Source organism: Cetorhinus maximus, chromosome 15 (genome assembly GCF_964194155.1).
Source record: "Cetorhinus maximus chromosome 15, sCetMax3.hap1.1, whole genome shotgun sequence".
Lineage (NCBI taxonomy): Eukaryota > Metazoa > Chordata > Chondrichthyes > Lamniformes > Cetorhinidae > Cetorhinus > Cetorhinus maximus.
The window spans coordinates 47,439,002-47,461,606 of record NC_135893.1 but is presented as its reverse complement, the minus strand read 5'-3'; the positions used below and the strand labels follow the sequence as shown (position 1 = coordinate 47,461,606).

Here is a 22,605-nt window from a genome sequence, read left to right as displayed (position 1 = left end):
CAACAATTTATGCCCATCCCAAATTGCCCTTGAGAAGATGGTGGTGAGCTGCCTTCTTGTACTGCTGCAGTCCATATGGCGTGGGCACACCCACAGTGCTATTGGGAAGGGAGTTGCAGGATTTTGACCCAGCGACAGTGAAGGAACAGAAAGGTACCAAGTCAGGATGTTGAGTGACTTGGGAGGGGAACTTACAGGTGGTGGTGTTCCCATGCATCTGCTGGCCTTGTCTTTCTAGGTGATGGAGTTCATGAGTTTAGAAGGTGCTGTTGATGGAACGTTTGGAAATTGTTGTAGTGCGTCTTGTAGATAGGACACACTACTGCCACTACATGTCAGTGGTCAAGAAAGTGTATGTTTAAGGTGGTGGATAGAGTGCAAATCAAGCGGGCTGCTTTGTCCTGGGTGGTGTCGAGCTTCTTGAGTGTTGTTGGAGCTGCACTCATCCAGGCAAGTGGAGGTGTATTCCATCACACACCTGACTATGAATTACGGCCTGAGTTTTAATCAAGTCAGGATGACTTGGGAGCCCTTTAAAAGTGGTGGGCAGTTCCCGATTCCCACCCCATTTTCGGGCTGTCTGATTTTCAGGAGTGCCTTTCTTGGGACGGGCTGGTTCCTGTCAAAAGCCTGCACCTGGCACTCCCGACCTGGCCGGCTCTATTATGGAAATAGGCATGTCCTACTCCTCTGTCATTTTTATGGATTAATGCCAGGTTTTTAAAGAGTCTTGGTTCACGGCCCTTTAGGGGTGGGGGTCACCTTCGAGGTTTAGTACCACAAAATTAAATTCTGTACACTTCTCAAAATTCTCTTTTGGTTATAAATAGCCATTTAATTGTCATTATGCCCTAAAGTAGACACAATTCTGATGACATGTTGTGTTGATGTACCAGAGGTTTGAGAATCTTGGGCCTCATCAAAATAAATGTAAGAAAATAAAAACCAAGAGTGATACAAAACAGGGCATTGACTCATTATCACCCATTTTATTACTCTTGCAAAGTCAGGGAATGAAATCCCTATTTGTCAGTAGCTGATTGCTTACAGAAAGGTTTTACAAATCTCCATCCTAGGTTCACCCCAGATAGTCTGTAAATTTACAGTGTACAACACAATTTGTAATACGGTTTCTGGGGAAAGGGAAAACAATCCAGTTCTTGAGTTAAGGCTGCACTGAACTTCTGCACCATGAATCATTCTTCTCTGAAAAATTCAGATCAACAATTAAATGTACATTTTTCCTAAGCTGCTGGTACATGTTTGATTTACAAATCATGGGGATAGGGTCATCAGTGTAAAATAGGCAGATGCCATTTGCGGTGTGTTGCAGGTTGGTTCCAGGAAAGTCAGAATGGTAAGGTTGGATTAGCTACAGAATTGAATTGTTTTGTAAAAGTAGTAATTTCTTTGTAGCCACTTTCCTCACATCAGTTGATTGCTCTGTGATTATTTATCCTTAGAGATTCAGCATTGGGCCTCCAATTTCACTATTGCTACAGTCACTCTGCCAACTGCATGCAAACGTAATGAAACTGCATTTATACAGCACCATTCATGATGTTCTAAATCACTTTGTAGCTAATTCAGTACTTTTGAGTTGTAGTTGCCACTGGTCTAATGTAGGCAATATTATCAAGTGGCAGAGTAGGCCTGAGTGGCCAAATAGCCTGCTCCTGCTCTCAATATGTAAGTTCATATGTCATTTAGATGGATGAAATGAGCTGCACTAGATGGCATTTCAGATCCATAATTATCTTCCAAACAGAGGCTGGAGTTCTCTTAATTTTGTTGCAAGTGTAAATTTACCCAAGTGAGCTTTGTGGGGTGAAGTTGTCAGGACAGGAGTGTGTAGTAGGCTCATAGTGAATCAATAATCTGTTTTACACTGCATAGGATTCTCGATTCCCATTGAGGCAAATCTTGTCCTTTTATATACTGACCTGTTACCCCACTCTATGTTGGTGCTTATGATGAATTTTTTGAGGTATGAAATATGGGGTGGAATTTTCCATGCCTGTATGTGTCAAGCATGTTCAGTGGCGTGAGTGGAGAATATGGCGAGAAGGCCAAAAATAGGATTCAAGACGTCGTGAAACCAGTTTGCAATCGTCTGTTCTGTCCCTCAATGGCGGGCTGTGTTTTCCACCGTCAAATGTTGGGAAGCTCATTGTATTATATCTGCACGTCATTCTCACTTGAATCATCCCCCACGCTGGATCATCCAAACACACCGACCCGTTTCACAACAGCATATATAAGGTGTGCACTTGGCGGGGGGCACTTTGAGGGGATCCCGGAGGAGAGTGTACAGTAAGGTCGTGCAGCACTCACCAGGGTCATCTGTTGGAATTCAAGGTTGAGAAGGCTTGGGGTGGACAAGGGCTGCACTGCATTCGAGATGAGTTGCGGGGGACAAGGGATGCCCTGCGGTTGAGGCGAGTTGTTGGGGGGCAAGGGCTGCACTGCAGTTGATGGTAGTGCACAAGCACGTGTGAGGTGGTGAGGAGGGATGTATTAGGGAAACCTTGTATAAAGGTTGTACAAGGACCATTCCTCCCCAGCTGGGACAGGTCAGGCGCAGGCACATTGACATGCTTGGAGTTGGGCCTCTAGCTTACCTGCCCACACAAGCAACGCAGAGGCATGAAAGTGCCACCAAATTCTCCTGAACTCCCCCCCACCCTCACCCACCCGCACCCCACCCCCCGGCCCAGACTGCAAACTATTGATCATTTTAGTTGACAGCAGAACAGTTGGATGACTGGGCACATTGTACAATCTCCTTGCTAAAGTTGGCCATGGCGCAGTCATTGCTGGAGGTGCTCACAGCCCCTTACAATGTCATCATCCTGGTTTGGACCAGTCTCCCCCATGGTTCAAGCTAACTGTGCAGCCTTGCAGTGTGGGTTAGGAGAATGTCTGTGCCTGAGCTGAGAGTACAGCATGCAGTCCAATGTGCAAAGCTGCTGCCAATCGGTCAGGTGGAGTGGGGCAGAGGTGAGTGGGGTTTCGGGCAGCCATGTCGTGCACTAAACTCTGGCCGCCCAAATGGTTGCTAACACTCTCCGGGATGCATTAAGAGGCCTTCAGACTTAACCAAGAGGGATTCTTAGTATAACCAAGCTAACCCAGGCATCTCTCTTTCAACCTGCAGGAGGAGTACATCAGGAACATTGGAGCCTGGTGGATTAGTTGTATGCCTCACAGCATACAGAGAGAGAAGACGAAGGAGAAGAGAATGATGGAGTTACTTGGCTGCGCAGAGGGAGAAGCATCACCCTCTGGAAGAAGGGGTGGCTGGGTACCTGCAGACAACACTGAAGAGTCACAGTGAGCTGTCACTGCTCGGCACCTAGCTAGAGCCAGGGTTTACAGACGCTACATCTCCTTCCTGCAGATGACAGAGAACCCATGTCGCCGAAGACTGTGCATGTCTAGGGAGCTGGTCAGTCACCTCTGCCAGCTGCTGCAGGATTTGGTGCCATGGGGACATGGAGGGTATCCACTGCCAGTGGCCGTGAAAGTGACAGTGATGCTCAATTTCTACCCCAGTGGCTCCTTTCAGGGCTCTACAGGTGACCTCTGTGGGGCATCACAAGCCTCCACCCACAAATGCATCCATGAGATCACAGATGCCACCCTTGCCAAGGACACACAATTTTGTGCATTTTGCCTGGGACCAGGAAAATCAGGATGCAAGAGCGCTGGGTTTTGCCCACATCTCAGGTGCCATCAGGTGCCATCCTGCACAGATATGAGGTGCCATCAAATTCACTCACTTGGTGCTCAGATCTCTGTGGCAACAAGCGGTCAACAACATTGACCGCAAAGAATTCCACTCGCTGAATGTGCAGCTGGTGTGTGACCCCATGGCACCAAATCCTGCAGGTCTGCGCACGATTCCCAGGGAGTGTCCATGGCTCCTACATTCTCAGTTGGTCTCAGGTCCCTGATGTCTTCCAGGGTCCACAGAAGCTGCAGGGCTTGCTCCTCGGGGATAAGGGCTACCAGCAGAGGCCATGTCTGATGACACCCGAGCGGCGGCCTCAGACTGCAGCAGAGCGACGCTATAATGAGGCTCATGCTGCAGCTCACAACTTGGTGGAGCAGACCATCAGGATGCTGAAGATGAGGTTCCGGTGCCTGGACCGGTCTTGTGGAGCCCTGCAATACAGTCCGCAGAGTGTGTCACGCATCGTCATTGCCTGCCGCACCCTTTTCAACCTGGCGCTGCAACGGGGAGAGGAGCTGGCTGAGGAGGAGATGGAGAAGCTGGAGGGTCCTCCAATGAGGAGGATGTCAATGGGCATAAGGGTGAGGTGATTCTCCAAGGCGATGGGGCCATTGTACTGGCCAGACAAGGCAGGTGTGCTCGGGAGGCCCTCGTAGCTGCTAGATTTGTGGAGGATGATGATGACATGCAGTGAGGAGACGCCATAGATAATTACATTACATCTGTGAATGTTTGACCCCAGTCTGGCTGACAAGAGCACACATACATTCTGTGATAAAGTTCCTTTCATAGGGATGAAAGGAGGGCCTAACAGTCACTCGATGGCAGGAGGATGATGCTGAGATACAGTGAGGACATTCCATAGATCTTCACATAGTCTCTGAGAATGTCTGACTACTGTCTGGCCAAGGGCAGGTCGCTTGTGCTCTGTGATCAGGGTCATATCATGGAGATGCAGCCATGAAACTTTAAATGCACCTGATCCTTTATCCGCCTTCAGCACCTGAGCCCTTCAGGAGCACAGTGTCACTGGTCACAGATCCACAAGAGATGGGGGCCAGCCCCACCTTAAAGGTGTGGAGAGCACACAGAGAGAATGACGGAACTCTGTGACACCTGCCCACTACATTCTGGCAGCAATGACCAGCACCATCGAGGTGCAGGCATCAGTAATGTTTCCAGGGAGTGTGAGGCCGGACCATCACCTTAATCTGAAGGCTGCACAGAGCACAAGGAAGAGGCCCTGGAGTGAGACACCTGCCTTTATCTTGTGCAGAAAGGTTTCACATCTGAGTGACACGAACACAGTTCATTAGAATGAGGAGCCATAGGCAGGGAGACACTCTTGGGTGTTTATTTACAGCAGTGAACAGTATGTACAAGTTTTTAACATCCATACTCAGGTTGTGCAACTACATCTTCTTAACCTTCCTAACCCTGCCGCTATGTCTTGCTGCTCCTCCAACATCCACAGCGGAGGTGGAGGCAGCCTGCTGACTGCTATGCTCTGTCTGTGATTACCTTGGCAGGCGTCCTATGGAGGGCCGAGACCTGGAGTGCCCCGGCCTGCTTTCAGGGCCCTGCTCTGTGACAGTGGCACCCTCCTGGAACTGTGGAGCTGGAGCTGCTGAGGCCACAGGAAAAGGGGATTTGGATGAGCCAGATAATCCTCGAGTCACCTTGGTGGATGGCCCAGGGTTTCGAGCTGCTGGTCCCCCTCCCTATAGGTGTCCGACAGTTCTTGGCTAACCCCTTGAGGGGAAGAAGTAGCTGAAGTGAGATCAAGCTGCCGGGCACCCCTCTTGTGTACACACTGTTGGAGGCCAAATATGGCATCAGCGACGGAGTTCAGCCTGCGCAGCAGTGCAGGAGCGATATCCAGGACCAAGATCTCCATGGTGGCCGCCATTCTACCAGTGTTGACCTTGGTGTGTTGGCATGTTGGCGCTATCACCTCAGCCGGAAGGCGGAGGTACTCCTCCATTGTGCCTTGCAATCTGAGGAGTGCCGCGGACATGCCTTCCTGATGTTCCCAAGCTCGCTTTTGCAACTCCAGCAACCTGAGATCTGATCAAGTCCAGAGGTTGTTCATCTGACTCGGACTCAGCAAATCTCTGGCCTCCAGCAGTCCTCCAAGTGCCAGAGACCTGGGAACTCCCTGTCGCCTCCTGCTGCGTATCAAACAGTGCGATGTGCTCACCAAATTGTAATCCCGAAAATATTCTAAAGCTCGTTCCCACCGAGGTGTGTGTCTCTGCATTGGTGGTGGGTGTGGGTGAGCGCTGTGACGGGACTTCAGAGTGGGTGCCTTCAGATTCTTTTTCAGAGGTTTCTTCGGGGCTTGATTGGAGGCCCTTGGCCGTGGAATCCATTTGCTGTCTCCAAGATGTGCCTGCAGAAGCAAGGGGAGATAATTAGTGCATGGCAGTGGCCTGTGAAACAGGACACATCACTCACAGCATGGTTGTCTGATGGATGTTACATTGCTGGATCCTCACTTGGTAGAGCAGCGCCGACCTCACCTGGTCCAGATCGTCGCCAACCAGCTGGATGGCTCTGTTTTCAATGTCCATTAGGACCTTGATTTCAGGCATTCCTCCACCGGTCTGCAGCCTCTCCCTCTTGTTGTGTGCCAGCTTATCCTGCATGAAATCAGATGGAGAGAGTGTAAGCGGGATGCCTGCCAGGCCATATTATAAGCATGCCTGGCATTTGTGGTAAGTGGCCCCATGGACAGGATGAGGACAATGAAGGTGTGTGTGAGAGAGTGAATGGTGATGTCCTTGAACGGACAATGAGTGAGGTCCCTGTGGATGTGTGATGGGTTTGTGAGTGTGTGAGTTAAGAGTGGTCAGTAGAGTGACTTACCCTGACAGAACAGAGGACATAATTCACCCTCTTGTGGCACTGGGTGGCTGTCCTCTTTTGCAGGGCATTGGCACTGACCACCGCTGCCACTGCCTCCCAAGCCGGGTTAGTGATGTGCTGCCCACCCTGCGGCTGGAGTGGGAGTAGAGCACATCATGGCAGGTTTCCACTGCATCCAAAAGGTGTTCGAGGAATGTGTCACTAAACCTGGGGCCTGCAAATCTTTTGCCTTTTGGGGCCGAGTGGTCCTGGCATCTGGAATGATGAAATGGCTGGGTGATGGCTTGGCAGGCAAATGAGAGCCCAACCACCATTGAAACGGCGTGTGTCCCAGAAATGCATGATTAATGAGGCAGGATTGGGATTGGCAAAAACCCACCATTGCGGCTGATGGGAAAAACATACTTTTGCCCGTCTGCACCACTCCTAGTGGAAATCTGGGATGCTTACACCCATGGTGATAAGGCTATGTTGCACAGTAGATATTGAAAATATATTGTAGTGAGAAGCAGCAAACAGTAGAGTCTTCAGACTTGCTGACCAAGCAAGCACAAAAACTTTTGTAAACCATTCAGTCTTTGCCCTCTGGCTTCTTAAAGGGTGTGTCGCACAGAGTTACCTGAGGGCTCCAACACTTCTCACTGACAGTGAAGACTTATTTTGTACAATTATGCCAGTTTGTTGCTCAGGAATAATTTGTTCTTTCTACTGTGTGACATTACTGATAAAATAGTATCCAATTGCACCCCTTCTATGAAATAATGGACCTGAACTTCCACGGAGTGGAAATTCCAATTGGACTGCCGCTTCACTCCTCCTCTCCTTCACTGAAGTCCAGACGATCCTTTGACACCAGACTTTCTGACTCAGACTGGGTGAGAACTGCATAGGGCACTGCGCTCCTAACAGATTCAGTTGAGAGCTACAGAGTTGGATGCAGGGAGGCCATGCCCCCTTTTTTACGTCACTAGATGCCGTAAATCATGTTGATTTAAAGCCCCAGCCACTCTCAAACCGGGGAGAAGCTAGGTTTGTAAGGTAAATGGGCAGGTTTTGGGAGGGGGGTGGGGTGTCATTAGTTGTCAGTGTTTGGGTTGTCAGGGGCTTGGATTGGACGGTCAGTGCTAAGGGTGGGGAGGTGAGGGTTGGGTGGCAGTGTGGGGTGTTCGTTCAGGGGTGGTCAGTCAAGGGTTGCTATCGAGGAGGCTGTGCAGTGAGTGTGGTACTATCGGGGGGGTGAAGTTGGGGGTGGTTTAGTTAGGGTGTTCTGTAGGTGTTGGGAGGTGGGGGTAGGGATGTCTCATGGGGGATCAGAGGGGTAGCCGGGGTGATGGGGGGCTCAAAGGGGTTGGGGGTAGTTGGGGAGCTGGGGGGTCATTGGGGGTGTGGAGGAGGATCCCGTGGGGGTCAGAGTGGTGTAGCGGGGGATGGTGGTAGTCAGGGGCCCGAAGGAATTCGGGAAGGGTCAGAACAATAGTTACCCAGAAGCTAGAAGTGGCCTAAATTTTTTGGGTAACTATTGTTGTATTAAAGTTGGAACCATCCAAAAGTTTGTGACTTAAATCAGAGTTTTGGATGGTTCCTGGTGCAGGGCAATTGCCCATTGGAAGTCTGAACTTCCTGCGCAATTGCCACGCAATCCTTACCTGGGAACTGCCTGGGGTGTTCTCCAGAGCATCTTTGGGGTACCCATCAGTTAAACTGCCCTGGAGCTCAGAGGTTATGGGCACCCAGATGAGAGAAAGTCTTCTACTTCTACAGAAAGGAAAAGATCTTGTGCAGTTTAACTGGGTTGCAAGTATTGAATTGTTCCCCCAAATATGAATATACTATCAGCGTGTTGATATGTTGCAATGTGCAGAACATGTCGTTGAGGGCTGAAGCAGTCATGGATATCAATGTTATCACCTCCACAGTGTTATAAATAACCAATGGGATATTTTCCTGTCAAATTAACAATATTACATGAAGCTGATAGAGTAAAATTTGTATTGTCCCTGGGTTGTTTAATGGTCCTAGTGGCATCACCTATAGGACGCACACAAACTAACACTGCCTTAATATTAATGACCCATGCTGCATATATATCAAAGGATATTGGTAACCAGATGCAACAATGTGTGTTATCATTCCTTTCTGTGATTGTTTGGTAAATTAGTTAGTGAATCTTGAACAGGGAAAAAATGTCATGCATGACTGAGGGGGAGGGTTAAAGGGACAGGCGGGTGGAATAAGGGAGAAGCAAAAGGGCCCATGACTTCTCTCTCTGGCCCTGGTGTTAACATATTATTCAGCAAAATAGTACAACGACTCTTTGCAATGAGTGAACGCAAGAGAGGCAGGAAGGACTGAATGTTTAACATGTGTTTATCTTAACACTCAAAACACAGAAGAGTGCTGCCCAGCGATAGGGAAGAGGGTCCCACCTACCAATCAGTCAGCCTATTATATTGGGATTTTGCTTTGGGACATGCCCTATTGCAGACTATAAAAATCAGACAGAAACTGCAGATCAACACAGCCTTTTTGTACGAGGTTCTGCGGCGAGATATTAACAGGCAAAATGGTGCACTGGACTCAAGAAGAGAAAGGGGAAATCACCCACACATGGGGCAGTATCGATAAAATCAAAATTATATCCAGTGCCCTTGACAGGTATAGTGTGAATGCAGTTTGATTTCAATGTAATTCATTATTCTTTGCACGAACGTTGTGGTGATGGGTGTTTATTGCTACGTGGTAAGGGGATTAGTATTAAAGGTTTCATTGAAGTTCCAGTCAAACTGATGTAAAGCTTAACTTTTTATTAGTTCAAATGATTCATTGATTCGATTTGAGATTTAAATTCAATGTAGTGTTTGATGTTAAGTTGAATTATTATGCTTTTTCCCTCCAGGATGTTTCATGTCTATCCCTGGACTTCACGCTACTTTAAAGACCGGCATGGATTTACTGTTAAAGGACATGCAGCTAAAGTGTCTGGTGCTCTGAGTACTGCGGTCACCCATTTGGATGATGTCAAGTCGCAGTTTAAGGAGCTCAGCAGGAAGCACGCTGAGGAGTTGTATGTGGATGCTGGAAGCTTCCATGTAAGAAACTAATCTTTTTTAAATATATGTCCCATTTTTACTAAAGTTATACTGTAAATGAAAGCTAATTCCAGAATTAGAGTTGACATGACAATGAAATAAAGTAGACTGAGACTTCCTGAAAGAGGGAAAGAATTGCTTTGGGGTTATCTGGTTTCCACTGAAAAAGAGTGTCTCACTCCACTTTTGCTGCAAAGTCAGGTGGAGCCATAACTCTAGATATGGAGTGCGCAGGTTCACAAAACTTAAATACATCAACTGGTTCCAGGTTGTCCTCACATCTTCTCACTGGCTCGTACAATGTTTTACACAAGATTACAAGCTGATCTTAATGAATATTTATTTTTACTGTTCCATGCATGCAGAGATTTTTCCTGGAATGATAAACTTTCTTGTTTAATATTTTCTGACAAAATCTTTTGGTGCTTTAAATTGTAAATTTAACCCATTAGCACACATTTTGTTTCAAATTAGATAATGGATCTTTGTTTTCTCATAGCTGCTGACTACCTGCGTCATTGTGGAACTGGCTTGGTTAAAGAAGGAGAAGTTCACCCCTCACATCCATGCAATTTGGGATAAATTTTTTAATGTGGTGGTCGATGCTATATCCAAGCAGTACCATTAAATCCAAGATGACATAAACCCTTCAGCTTTGATCAAGCAATGCAATTGATGAAAATGTTCCCTTATCAACACCTATAACAATCTCTGTGCTCTTCTTAAAAAAATAAATAACAAGTTATGTTAAAATAAAACTGATGCATTCTTGAAAACAATGTTCCTCTTTATATGCTAATTCTGACTCAAATTCCTGAAAATATCTCCATGTATTTTCCTTCATTTGCTTAGAACAATAAAGAATCAATATTAACCTGACATTTGTCACATGTGAATTCTTCATTTAACTTTATTATAAACCATAAGTACCCATGAGGTAACACGGTGAGATGAAAATTCAGGATCCATTTCTCAGTCAGTTCTCAAATCTCCACCCATAATTTATTAAACAAAACTATTAATTTTAATCAACATTTCATCAGTTAATTTTCAGAACATCAGAGAGAGTGATGACTCCTTGGAGGAATCCAATAAGAATCAAACCTCCCCAGCACCCTTTGAGATTGGACTGTACACAGGGGTGAAAGAAAGAGTCAAAATGCAGCAATTATAGGGGATTCGTTAGTGAGGGACATAGACAATACCACTAAGCCCCGCCTCACCATGAGATTGATCAAGGTCAACACTGATGAGGGTTTTTCTAGGCTTCAGGTCGAAATGGTGAAATAGACAGAAGCATGGTAGGTAGAGGTCAATATGGAGAAGTGTGAATTGACACGTGTGAGAACTAATATGGAGTGACAGTATGTATTACATGGCATAATTCTGAAAAACGTAATTGAGCCAAAAAACCCTGGTGTCCATATACTCTAAATCCTAAAGGTGACAGAAAAAGTTGATTAGACAGTTAAAAAGAGGTTACAGGTTACTCAGCTTTATAAAGAGTGGAATATTATATAAAGCAAACTCGATCATGCTAGAACTTCATAAATCATTTTTCAGGCCTCAGCTGGAATGCTGTGGGCATTTGTGGGCAACACACTTTCCTGAGTTCAAGGGCAGAATTCTTCCCACATCGGGCAAGCGTCCCGACGTCATTGCGCACTCTCGCGATATTTCACTCGGCGGGCACATGCATGAGGCGGTAGCACACCCGCCAGCAATTAAGAGGCCTATTAAGGCCGTTAATTAATTAATTGAATAAAAGTTTTCGCTGCCCATCCAACTGTTCGGTTGGCGGGCAGGCAAATAGGCCAAGTATTTTTTGCGAAACCTCATCTAGGGCCAGGCTGTTTTGACCAGTGACTTAAAGAAATATATAAACTTTTAAAACAATTTTTTATCAAGTGCTTGCTCATGTGACAGAGTCATGTTTTTCTTGGCCAGGATTTTCCTGTCGGCGAGTGGGTGGGGGGGCGGGGGGGTGGGGGGCCGCGCGCGCCGATGCGTAAGATGATGCGGGATGACATCGGGCTGAACACCCGACGTCACCGCACCCCATTTAAATTTTCAGGAGTCCTGGTGGGAATTAGAAAAAGCATGAAATCTCATCCACCAGCGGGATGAGGTTTCATGTAGGTTTTGTAAAAATGTAATTAAAGTTTTTAAAAAGGTGATGGACATGTCCCAACTCACGTGACAGTGTCACATGAGGGGACGTATCAGGGAATTGTATTCTTTAACTTGAGCTTGAAGTTGTGACTTCAGCAGTTGACATATTTCTGTAACAACTCCCTTGTAAAAGTGCAGATGTGTCAAACATTGGTCGTTGCTGAAGTTCAGACAGGAAAGTTGCTCCCTGAGCACCCTTTGTTGATATGGCCTTCCACTGAGAGCCCTTCTCCTCCTCCATCGATTCCCTTTTCCAGCAGCTTCTCCTGTTCTGAATGGCTTCCACTCATTCTCCCAGTTATACTCAGTTCCAAGAGAAAGACCAGGCCTACTAGTGCAGCCATATCTGGGAGCAACTGGTTTGTGCAATAGCCCTGAAGTCAGCAAAATGTCCTTCAACATTGGCCAAACCGCTCTCTGTACACTTTTGCAACTTGAAACACTATGGAAAGCATCAAAAACAAGTGGCATTGCAGCAGCAGCCAGAAGAAATAAACAGACAACTAACCTGTAAGTTGTTGATGATCTATTTAAATAGCACTTGTGTGAGAGTCTGTCATGCTGCTTAACACTGCAAAGTTAAGAGAAAGTGTTAGCTAGAGCGTGGAGCTCCAAAATGGCACTTTCAGTCTCAAAATAGACTTGCACACTGATTGACATCAGCATTTGTCTGCTCGACACATTTCCGTCAGAGTTGTTGGATTGGCTGCTGATCAATGGGCTGCTTTGTCCTGGATGGTGTTGAGCTTCTTGAGTTTTGTTGCAGTTGTCCTCATCCAGGCAATAGGAGAATATTCCATCACCCTCCTGACTTCTGCTTGTAGGTCGTGGAGAAGATTTTGGAGCCAGGACGTGAGTCACTCACTGTAGAATACCCGCCCCCTGACCTGCTCTAATAGCGATATCACTGGTGTAGTTGAGTTCCTGGTTAATAGCAATCCCCTGAATATTGAGATTGGAATATTTGGCAATGCCATTGAATTTTAATTGGAAGTAGTTGGACTCCTTGTCCTTGGAAATGATTACTGCCTGCCATTTTTGTGGCTAGATATGCCACTTACCTGCCCAATTTGTCCAGATATTGCTGCATATGGACATGAAATGCTTCAGTATCTCAGGAGTCGTGAATGGTGCTGAACATTGAGCGATCATCCACAAACATCCCAACTTCTGATCTTAAGTTGAAGGGAAGGGCATTGATGAAGTAACTGAAGATGGTTGGGCCTAGGACACTTCCCTGAGCAGCTCCTGGGACTGAGATGATGACCTCAAAGAAGCACAACCATCTTCCTTTGTGCTAGGTATGACTCCAACCAGTGGAGAGTTTTCCCCCTGATTCCATTGACTTCAATTTTGCCAGGGCTCCTTGATGCCACACTCAGTCAGATGCTGCCTTGATGTCAAGGGCAGTCACTCTCACCTCAGCTGTTGAATTCGGCTATTTTGTGCCTGTTTGGGCCAAGGCTGTAATGAGGTCAGGAACTAATGGTTCACTAATGTCCTTTAGGGAATGAAATCTGCCATCTTCACCCTGCCTGGCTTACAAGTGATTTCAGATCCACGGTAATGTTGTTGACTCTTAACTGCACTCTGGATAGGCTGAGCAAACCATTCAGTTCAAGGGCAATTATGGATAGGCAACATATGCTGGCCTTGCCAGGTTTGCCCACATTCCATGAACGAATTTAAAAAAAAAACTGAGTGGTCTTGGCAGAAAATATTGTTTTCAAGCATCAGTGAGCAGGTTATTGCTGAACAAGAGCCGTTAGATGCCACAGCTGATGACCCCTTTGATCACTTTGCTGATGATCGAGATTAGACAGATGGGGCATTAATTGGCCTGGTTGGTTTTGTCCTGATTTTGTATGCAGGACATACCTGGGCAATTGTCCACATAGCTGGGTAGATGCCAGTGTTGTAGCTGTACTGGAACAGCTTGGCTAGGGACAAGACAAGTTCTGGAGCACAAATCTTCAGCACTATTGTTGGAATACTGCCTGGGCCCATCGCCTTTGCAGTATCTAGTGCCTTCAGCCCTTTCTTGATATCTCGTGGAGTGAATCGAATTGGTTGAAGACTGGCACCTGTGATCTTAGGACTGTGGAAGAATCTGAGATGGATCATCCATTCTGCACTTATAGATGAGGTTGGTTACAAATGCTTGAGGCATGCGCGAAAGCCATGGCCCTGGCTGTCGGCCCCTCAGCTATTGCTGCTTATTCAAAAACACACAGGAAGCCCATATTCTTCCTGAAGTGCACCTGGCCCTCCAAAAGGGCCTCGTGGTGAGCAGTACATTCTTGCTGGTGTACCCTCTGGAGCCACTGCACGGAGGGTCATCATTTCTAATGTGCCACCATTTGCCGCGAGTTCGCTCCTCCTTTACCACCGTCGCTAACTGAGTGAGATGATGTCAGGGGCAGTGCCGATCCTACTTGGGTTCAGGGAGGCAAGCCTCGACATATCTTCTTCTCCTTCCAGGATTTCATGGAGGTGCACAAGGGGAGATGATGGAGTGGGGGTTATCCATCGATCAATAGGGCACCATCTATCATGTCTTCTGGACAACAGACGGTGTACGGTGCCAACATGCAAGGAGGTGGGTCATGTTTGGAAAAACTGCCCTGCTTCCCAGGCTGCCCATACCACTCAGGCAGTAGAGCCTGGCACCACTGCATCTCCCTCACTACCCTAACTCAACCCTCTGTTGAAGTCAGTCCATGTGGAAGGAAAGTGGGACGTAAAACTAAAAACATCATGGCGAGTCCCCCTGAAAATGCAAACCGGTCCATGATTGAATCCATGCTTGTCCCCATGCCTGTGAGTGTACCATTGCCCATAGGTAATGCTGGCAGTGATCCTGGGGCCACACATGAGTCTGAGGTTAAATTCACTCTGATGAGGCCTAAACATTCCCAGGGCCTGACTTAGGTGCAGGAGCAAGGGAACGAGGGAGGGTGCAGAGCTGGAGGCTTCGACTGATATTGGCCCATACGTTGGGTGATTGGGTGGCGGCGGGGGAGGGGAAGATCTCCTCTCCCCACCTTCGACTTTGGCGCCAAGCGCTTCAGTAACGGGGACAGAAACTGTCTGTCAGAAGTTTCACAGTGTTAATATCAACTATCTCTCAAAGTTTAAAAATTAGTACAAGTCCCTCTCCCTGGCAATTGCCTGACACTGAACCAGGCTGTTTGCAACCTCAGTTCCATATTTGATTTTGTCTGTGCCTGTGTCCTTACTTGCTGCAAATCCCAATCACCCATCAAACCTGTGCTCCCTGACCTACACAGTGAAGCAAATTATGATTTTAAAATTCTCAGTCCTGTTTTCAAATTCCTCCATGGCCTCACACCTCGCTATCTCTGTAATCTCCTTCAGCCCATAACCCTTCCAGATATCTACGCTCCTCTAATTCTGGCCTCTTGAGTATCCCTGATTTTAATGGCTCCGCCATTTTTAAAATTCATTCATGGGATGTGGACGTCGCTGGCTAGGCCAGTATTTATTGCCCATCCCTTTTTGCTCTTGAAGGTGGTGGTGAGTTCCCTCCTTGAAGTGCTGCAGTCCATGTGGTGTAGCTACCCCATAGCGCTGTTAGGGAGGCAGTTCCAAGATTTTGACGCAGTGACAGTGAAGGAATGGCAATACATTTCCAAATCAGGATGGTGTGTGGCTTGGAGGGGAACTTCCATGTGGTGGTGTTCCCATGTGTCTGCTGCTTTGTCCTTCTAGATGGTAGCGGTCATGGGTTTGGAAGGTGCTGTCTAAGGAGGCTTGGTGGGTTCCTGCAGTGCATCTTGCAGATGGTGCACGCTGCTGCCACTGTGCGTTAGTGGCAGAGGGAGTGAAAGCTATTGGATCAAGTGGGCTGATTTGTCCTGGATGGTGTCAAGCTTCTTGAATGTTGTTGGAGCTACACTCATCCAGGCAAGTAGAGAGTAATCCATCACCCTCCTGACTTGGATCTTGTAGAAGGTGGAGAGGCTTTGGGGAGTCAGGAAGTGAGTTACTCACTGCAGGATTCCCAGCCTCTGACCTGCTCCAGTAGCCACAGTATTTATGTGGCTAGTCCAGTTCAATGGTAACCCCTAGAATGTTGATAGTGGGAGATTCAGTGATGGTAATGCCATTGAATGTCAAGGGGTGATGGTTAGATTCTCTCTTATTGGAGATGGTCATTGCCTGGCACTTGTGTGGAGTGAATGTTACTTGACACTTGTCAGCCCAAGCCTGGATGTTGTCTAGGTCTTGCTGCATTTGGACATGGACTGCTTCAGTATCTGACAAGTTGTAAATGGTGCTGAACATTGTGCAATCATCAGCGAACATCCCTACTTCTGACCTTATGATGGAGGGAAGGTCATTGATGAAGCAGCTGGAGATGGTTGGCTGTGTCTTCTCATGCCTAAGAAAATAAGAAATGGGAGCAGATGCAGACAATACAGCCTGTTCCATCATTCAATACAATCATGGCTGATCTTCAGTATCAACTCCATTTTCCTGCCTGCTCCCCATATCCCTTGATTCCCTGAGAGACCACAAATCTGTCTATTTCAGCCTTAAATATCCAATGATGGAGCATACACAGCCCTCTGGGGCAGAGAATTCCAAAGATTCACAATCCTTTGAATGAAAACAATTCTCCTCATATAAGTGTGAATGCCCTTATCTAGGATTGTGCCCCACTGTTCTAGATTCGCAGCCATAGAAAACAACCTCTCAGTGTTTACCATGTCAAGCCCCTTCAGACAATAATTACCGAAATTTCTTCACTCCTAGATTAATCTCTATTTCTGTGATGTGCCCTTTGTTTTCTACTGTGAAGGCACTGAATACTGCCTCGGCCCTCAGCTCTGGAATTCCCTCTCTTAACCACTCTGCCTCTCCACCTCACTTTCCTCCTTTAAGGTGCTCCTAAAAATCTACCTCTTGAACCAAGCTTTTGTTCATCTGTCCCAATATTTCCTGTTGTGGCTCGGTGTCATATTTTGTTTTACAATCGCTCTGTGAAATGCCTTGGGATGTTTTATGATATTGAAGGCAGCATATAAACCAAGCTTGTCCAACCTTTTCGCTTGGTGGTGGTGGGGGGGGGTGGGTGGGGGGGACACTTTCCATTTTTTTGAGCACTTTTCAGAAAGACTAGGGTTGGCACAACTTTAAACATGAATTTCAAAAAAAGTTGTGGCATTAAGAAAAGAAACAATTGCTGAGCAAAAATAAAGCAATAAATTGCTAAATTAAAAAAAGAGTAATTAATAAACAGCATGTGTAAGGTGATGAGAGTGTTGAGAAACCTGAGACTGGGAATAAGGCAGCCACATACTCTCTCTCTCTCACCCCACCCCTACACGCATATACTCACACACTCTCTCATTCTCACAAACACACTCTCTCTCACATACACTCACTTACTCACTCCCGCACATACACACTCAATCACTCTCTCATCCCCACATACGCACACTCTCTCTCACTTTTTCACTCCCACACACATTTGCTCTCTCAACACCCCCCCACACTCACTCACTCACACACACACATGCTCAATCACTGTCTCCCACACACACTCAATCACTCTCTCATTCCCACACACACTCTCTTTCACTCTCACTTTCTCACTTCCACACACACTCATTCTCTCATCCCTCTCACATACACACTCAATCACTCTCTCATTCCCACACACACACTCTCTCTCATACACACTCACTTTCTCACTCCCACACACACTCTCTCAACCACCCCCAAACACACATGCACTCACTCCCACACATACTCACGCTTTCACTGTCTCACTCGCTCTCTCACTCCCCTACACACTCACTCACTCTTTCACTTCCAAACACACACACACACTCTCTCTCACACACACACACACACACTCACTCTCTCATTTCCACACACACACGTTCACTCAATCTCTCACAAGCCAGCCAGCATCTTCCCACTGCTGCTCCAACGACCCTGGACTCTGCAGTATCTTACTCCTGGGCATCGCAGCCAGCCTATCTTTCCAAGTCCCTGGCAGCCTCTCCTTCCAGGAGCCCTGGCACTCTCACCAACTATGGCACTCTTTCTCTCTCGTCTCTCCCCCGCCTGAAAGGAAACCTCTTTCTCCCCAGCAAACTTACCGCCACTGGTGTTCGCTGCTCCTCCAATAACAGGCTGTTTCTCTCACAATGAGCCTCGCAGCAGCAAACGTGGGAGAGCAACGGCCTGTGATTGGAGGAGCAGTTCCTCGCAGAATCTTCTACTCCAATTTACCTGTTTGACCAACATTTTGAAAACTGGCTCTGGGGGCCACTTAGAAGGGCTTCGGAAGCTCGATGAGGCCTGTCATTGTTGTGGTGAACTAATTGGGTTTTTATAATTATCTGAAAACTTCACAGTTACTGCTGCTTGTCCCAACACATGACAATTTGCACTACCTTTGGATCCACTGTGATTACAAGAAACTCTCAGTTAAGCCAATTGTCAAATCCATGTACAGGTCCCTAAACATTTTAACCAGCCTTCCAGAAATAAATTACTTGCCTGTGAAGATGCAGAAAATTTGGATTTATTTTAAAGTGCTAGCCAGGACCAGCAGCTAGAGCACCAAAGCAAACACAATCACAGCCTTACGTGAAAGCTAAAAACCTGTACAAAGGGCTCAGCTGTAAATTTACAATTAGGAAGTGGGAGACACACACGGGCAGGGACACAGGATGACTCGGTCAAGAAATGGAGAAGGCCATTTCACACTGTCTGATAGCCTTGAACCACAGCCAGTCAGCCCCTGTAAACCATTTGTATAGAGCAAACATACATTCTTTGCTGTCTCCAAAAGGACAATACCCAGTCTCTGCACTGCAATTACTGTACAATAACACAATTATCAGCCCACCGGGGGGCTCATTGTGCTGTGGCCTTTGTCTAACTAATACCACTAAGCTGTAACTGACAGTAAAAATATATCAACTCTGCTGATTTGAACCTTGGTGGAGAAGTGCCTGGATTGCACAGCATTTGCTCCCAGCATGCATAATAAAGGAACAACTTGAATATTGCATCTGGACTCCGAGTGTTGAAATTTTGTACCAGAGTATTCCTCGGACCTTTCAATTGGCGCTGCGAGCAGGGTACAAAAGATGCAGGACACCAGTGGGGAAGCAGGACGAGTCACAGTGTGAGTACATTTTTATTCATGCTAAATCCGACTCCGTCCGGACCCAGGAAGTGTCAGGCGCTCCGCATATCCGAAATCTAGGCTACAGGCAATAGTTCAAGGGGTGGTAAGGATGGTGTAGAAACACTTGTATTATAGATTGTTATAATTACATCGGTATAAGTTGCAAGTAAAAAGTTTGGTCAGAAAGGACCCAGGTAAGAACCGTACCGCTGACAACAACTATACCCCGACTGTATTACCCAGAGATGGCCGGTTAGTAACAAACTCGAGTGGGGAACAGAGCGATCCCTGACACAGCATTTAGCTGACAAAATAAGAAATTGGTAGGCAAAATGATAAAGAACAATTGGAACTCATTTGATTCACCCACAGATCAGAGAAAATGGTGAGATAATCAGAAAAAAGACAAAGATGATAAAGCATGGATCCTAATGTTAAGACAACATGTAGAGTTAAGTAAGAAAGTAAATAGAATGTTGGCCAACAAATCCCAAAATGAAGAGCTGGTACCGGCAAAAAAATCTCATGTCAGTTTCGCCAGCTTTTACACAACCACCAGGAGCTGCGCAATACGCAGATAATGTAGATTGGAACGGGCTGGTGGAACAGACAGCAGGATTGGAGGAACAATGGGAAGCGGGTTGGGAATCACCACCCCCATATCTCATGGCCCCAATTAATTTAGAGTATGTGCCCCTGGTGCCCATACAACCAGGCAGACCAGGCACAGCAGCAAGCTGATTTCCGAGCCTTTCAAGCAGAAATAGCACAAGTCATAGAGCAAGCCCCAGTTAATTGGAATATAGTGACTGCAGTAAAACAAGAAAAGGGCGAGGGTGCCCATGAATATGCCAATCGGAAGTTTGAGGCATATTGTAACTATGGGGGTGTAGGTGCTGCGCCGAACCGAGACGATGTACAGTTTATGCTATTGTACAAGGATGGCCTTAGCCTGGCCCACCAGGCAATCCTAGACATCGGGCTAGCAGACAAGAACACATGTGATGAGCTAGGAAGATGGGCCACCGGGGTAGATAACCACATGGGGGAAACTAAGATAAAGGTGTCGGCAGTGGAGGTTACAGACCCCATTGAAACGTTGGCCACCGCGACAGCCATCCCTAAACCCGAGGTGTGCTTTAATTGTAAAAACCCAAACATAAAATATTTACAGCTTTAGATGTAGCCAATGGATTATGGTCAATACCACTGAACGAGGAATCCCAAGATAAACTCACTTTCACAGTGGGAGGGAGACAGTATACCTGGGCAAGGGTCCCACAGGGATTCCACAACAGCGTGAACATCTTCCATCGGGTCACGAGTGAGAAGCTGAGTCAGTGCAACGTAGAGTCTTACAACAGTACAATCTTACAATATGTAGATGATATCCTAATAGCGTCAGAATCAGAAAGGGCCACATCGGAGCTCTCCTGGTGGTCTTAAGGACACTGAAAAATGCTGGATTTAAAATAAACCCCAAAAAGGTGCAAGTAGGGCAAAGACTGGTTAGATACTTAGGACACGAGATCCGTCAGGGAAACAAGATCCTACCATAGGACAGGAAAATGGCCATCGCGGACATGACTCGCCCCACTACAGTAAGGCGGGGTCCGAAAGGTCATGGGGCTGATCAACTACTGCCGCAACCTCCTACCCCAGTTTGCAGCAACGGCCACGCCGATACAGAGGTTAGTAAAGGGAGGAAAGCCCAGGATAGAAAAGATCGAATGGGGACCAGAGCAAGAGACAGCGTATACGGAGTTGATGGCTGGTCTCATGTCAGCACCGGCCCGCACGCTACCCGACATGTCCCAACCATTCCACGTTTACAGCTGATGGGGATTTTTACAACGCAGCGGTGACACAACAACGAGGAGAAAGTATGAGACCCGTAGCACACAGCAGCCCCCTGCAGTGAAGGGACTGGCTAGGCGTGTGGCAGCGCTAGGCTGTGCCGCGTGGGCAGTCCGGGTGTATGAACCTGTCACCATGTCTGGATAAATAATACTGCACACCCAGCATACTTTAGTGGAGTTGTTAAACACTGGGAAACTGGAAGCAGTGTCAGACTCTAGACAGGCAGCATGGGAAGCTGTGTTACTGCCAAAAGATAAGGCAGTACAGATCATAAGGGATACTAAAGTTAATCCAGCAGACGGAATGATATCTGAAGGGGAACCGCACCAGCGTCAGATGAGATTAGAGCAAAAGGTGGAGGGGGGCATCTCAGATGAACTACTTGAAAACCCAGATTTGATCCTCTATGTGGATGGATCTAGAAGATACATAAATGGGCGATTTTGGACTGGGTGGGCAGTCGTAGACCAGAATGAAGAGGCTATCCTAAAAGAGGGATTAGAAGGGGCCCTGTCAGCTCAGGTGGCTGAACTGATTGCCCTTACGGAGGCCCTCAAAGCGGCTAAAGGCAAGAGGGTGAACGTGTATACTGACAGCCGGTATGCATTGGGGGTAGTCCACAACTACATGTCAGCATGGAATAGGAGGGGATTCATCACCTCAGGAGGGGGGCACATAAGGCACAGTACGAGAGTTAGTGGAAGCAGCTCTGGCGCCTGCAGAGGTGGCAGTTATTAAAATACAGGCGCATAGGAAGGTGGAAAACCAGCAACAAAGGGGTAATGTGCTGGCAGATGCAGCGGCCAAAGAGGCAGCTGAGAAAGAGGAACCGCGCATAGTCTGGGTGGCTGCATATAGCGCAGAGGAGATGAATGTGCAGAAATTACTGGCAGATACAGATCCCGAGGAGAAGGAAAAATGGAGAAGGGCAGGGGCCACCACTGGAAAAGGCGGAATTTGGAGGAAAGGGTTGTTAGCAATGGCCCTGAATTGTATACAATATACCCTGTTGGAACTGTATCACGAACCAGACCACAGCGGACGGGGCAGTCTGCTCAGTAGGCTGCTTCAGAACTGGTGGTAGACTGGCATTGGCAGGGATGTAGCCAAATATTATCAGAGATGATCCACCCACGGTCGTTGACAGGGCCCTCAACCGCGTCCGGCCCATCTCCCGCGCATCTGCCCTCACGCCTTCTCCTCCCTCCCAGAAACATGATAGGGTCCCCCTTGTCCTCACTTATCACCCCACCAGCCTCCGCATTCAAAGGATCATCCTCCGCCATTTCCGCCAACTCCAGCATGATGCCACCACCAAACACATCTTCCCTTCACCCCCCCTGGCGGCATTCCGTAGGGATCGTTCCCTCCGGGACACCCTGGTCCACTCCTCCATCACCCCCTACTCCTCAACCCCCACCTATGGCACCTCCCCATGCCCACGCAGAAGATGCAACACCCGCCCATTCACTTCCTCTCTCCTCACCGTCCAAGGGCCCAAACACTCCTTTCAATTGAAGCAGCATTTCACTTGCATTTCCCGTAACTTAGTCTACTGCATTCGTAGCTCCCAATGCGGTCTCCTCTACATTGGAGAGACCAAACGCAAACTGGGCGAATGCTTTGCAGAACACCTGCGGTCTGTCCGCAAGAAAGAACCAAACCTCCCTGTCGCTTGCCATTTTAACACTAATTTAGATAGATTT

At 47.3% G+C, this 22,605-nt stretch overlaps 1 protein-coding gene and 2 long non-coding RNA genes across 3 annotated transcripts in view; 2 read left to right on the top strand and 1 right to left on the bottom strand.

Moving 5' to 3' along the window:
* Positions 1–22,605, top strand: part of LOC144690650 (uncharacterized) — a 65,155-nt gene that overhangs the window by 36,767 nt on the left and 5,783 nt on the right. The window lies entirely within an intron of this gene.
* On the top strand, positions 9,000–10,472 carry LOC144690645 (hemoglobin subunit beta-like). The gene is made up of 3 exons (XM_078558358.1): positions 9,000–9,259; positions 9,501–9,693; positions 10,193–10,472. The coding sequence occupies exons 1-3, from the start codon at positions 9,168–9,170 to the stop codon at positions 10,319–10,321; spliced, it is 414 nt and encodes a 137-aa protein (XP_078414484.1). The 5' UTR covers positions 9,000–9,167; the 3' UTR covers positions 10,322–10,472.
* Positions 19,030–21,520, bottom strand: LOC144691208 (uncharacterized). Its single transcript, XR_013579060.1, has 2 exons — positions 20,016–21,520; positions 19,030–19,118 (listed from the first exon to the last, which is right to left on the bottom strand). It is a non-coding gene; the product is annotated as an uncharacterized LOC144691208 (long non-coding RNA).

Excerpts from the sequence above, each read along its gene's own strand:
- LOC144690645 (XM_078558358.1), top strand. The coding sequence starts at position 9,168 with ATGGTGCACTGGACTCAAGAAGAGAAAGGGGAAATCACCCACACATGG. Across the intron at positions 9,260-9,500 it reads ATATCCAGTGCCCTTGACAG|GATGTTTCATGTCTATCCCT; the intron begins GTATAGTGTGAA and ends TTTTCCCTCCAG. Across the intron at positions 9,694-10,192 it reads TGGATGCTGGAAGCTTCCAT|CTGCTGACTACCTGCGTCAT; the intron begins GTAAGAAACTAA and ends GTTTTCTCATAG.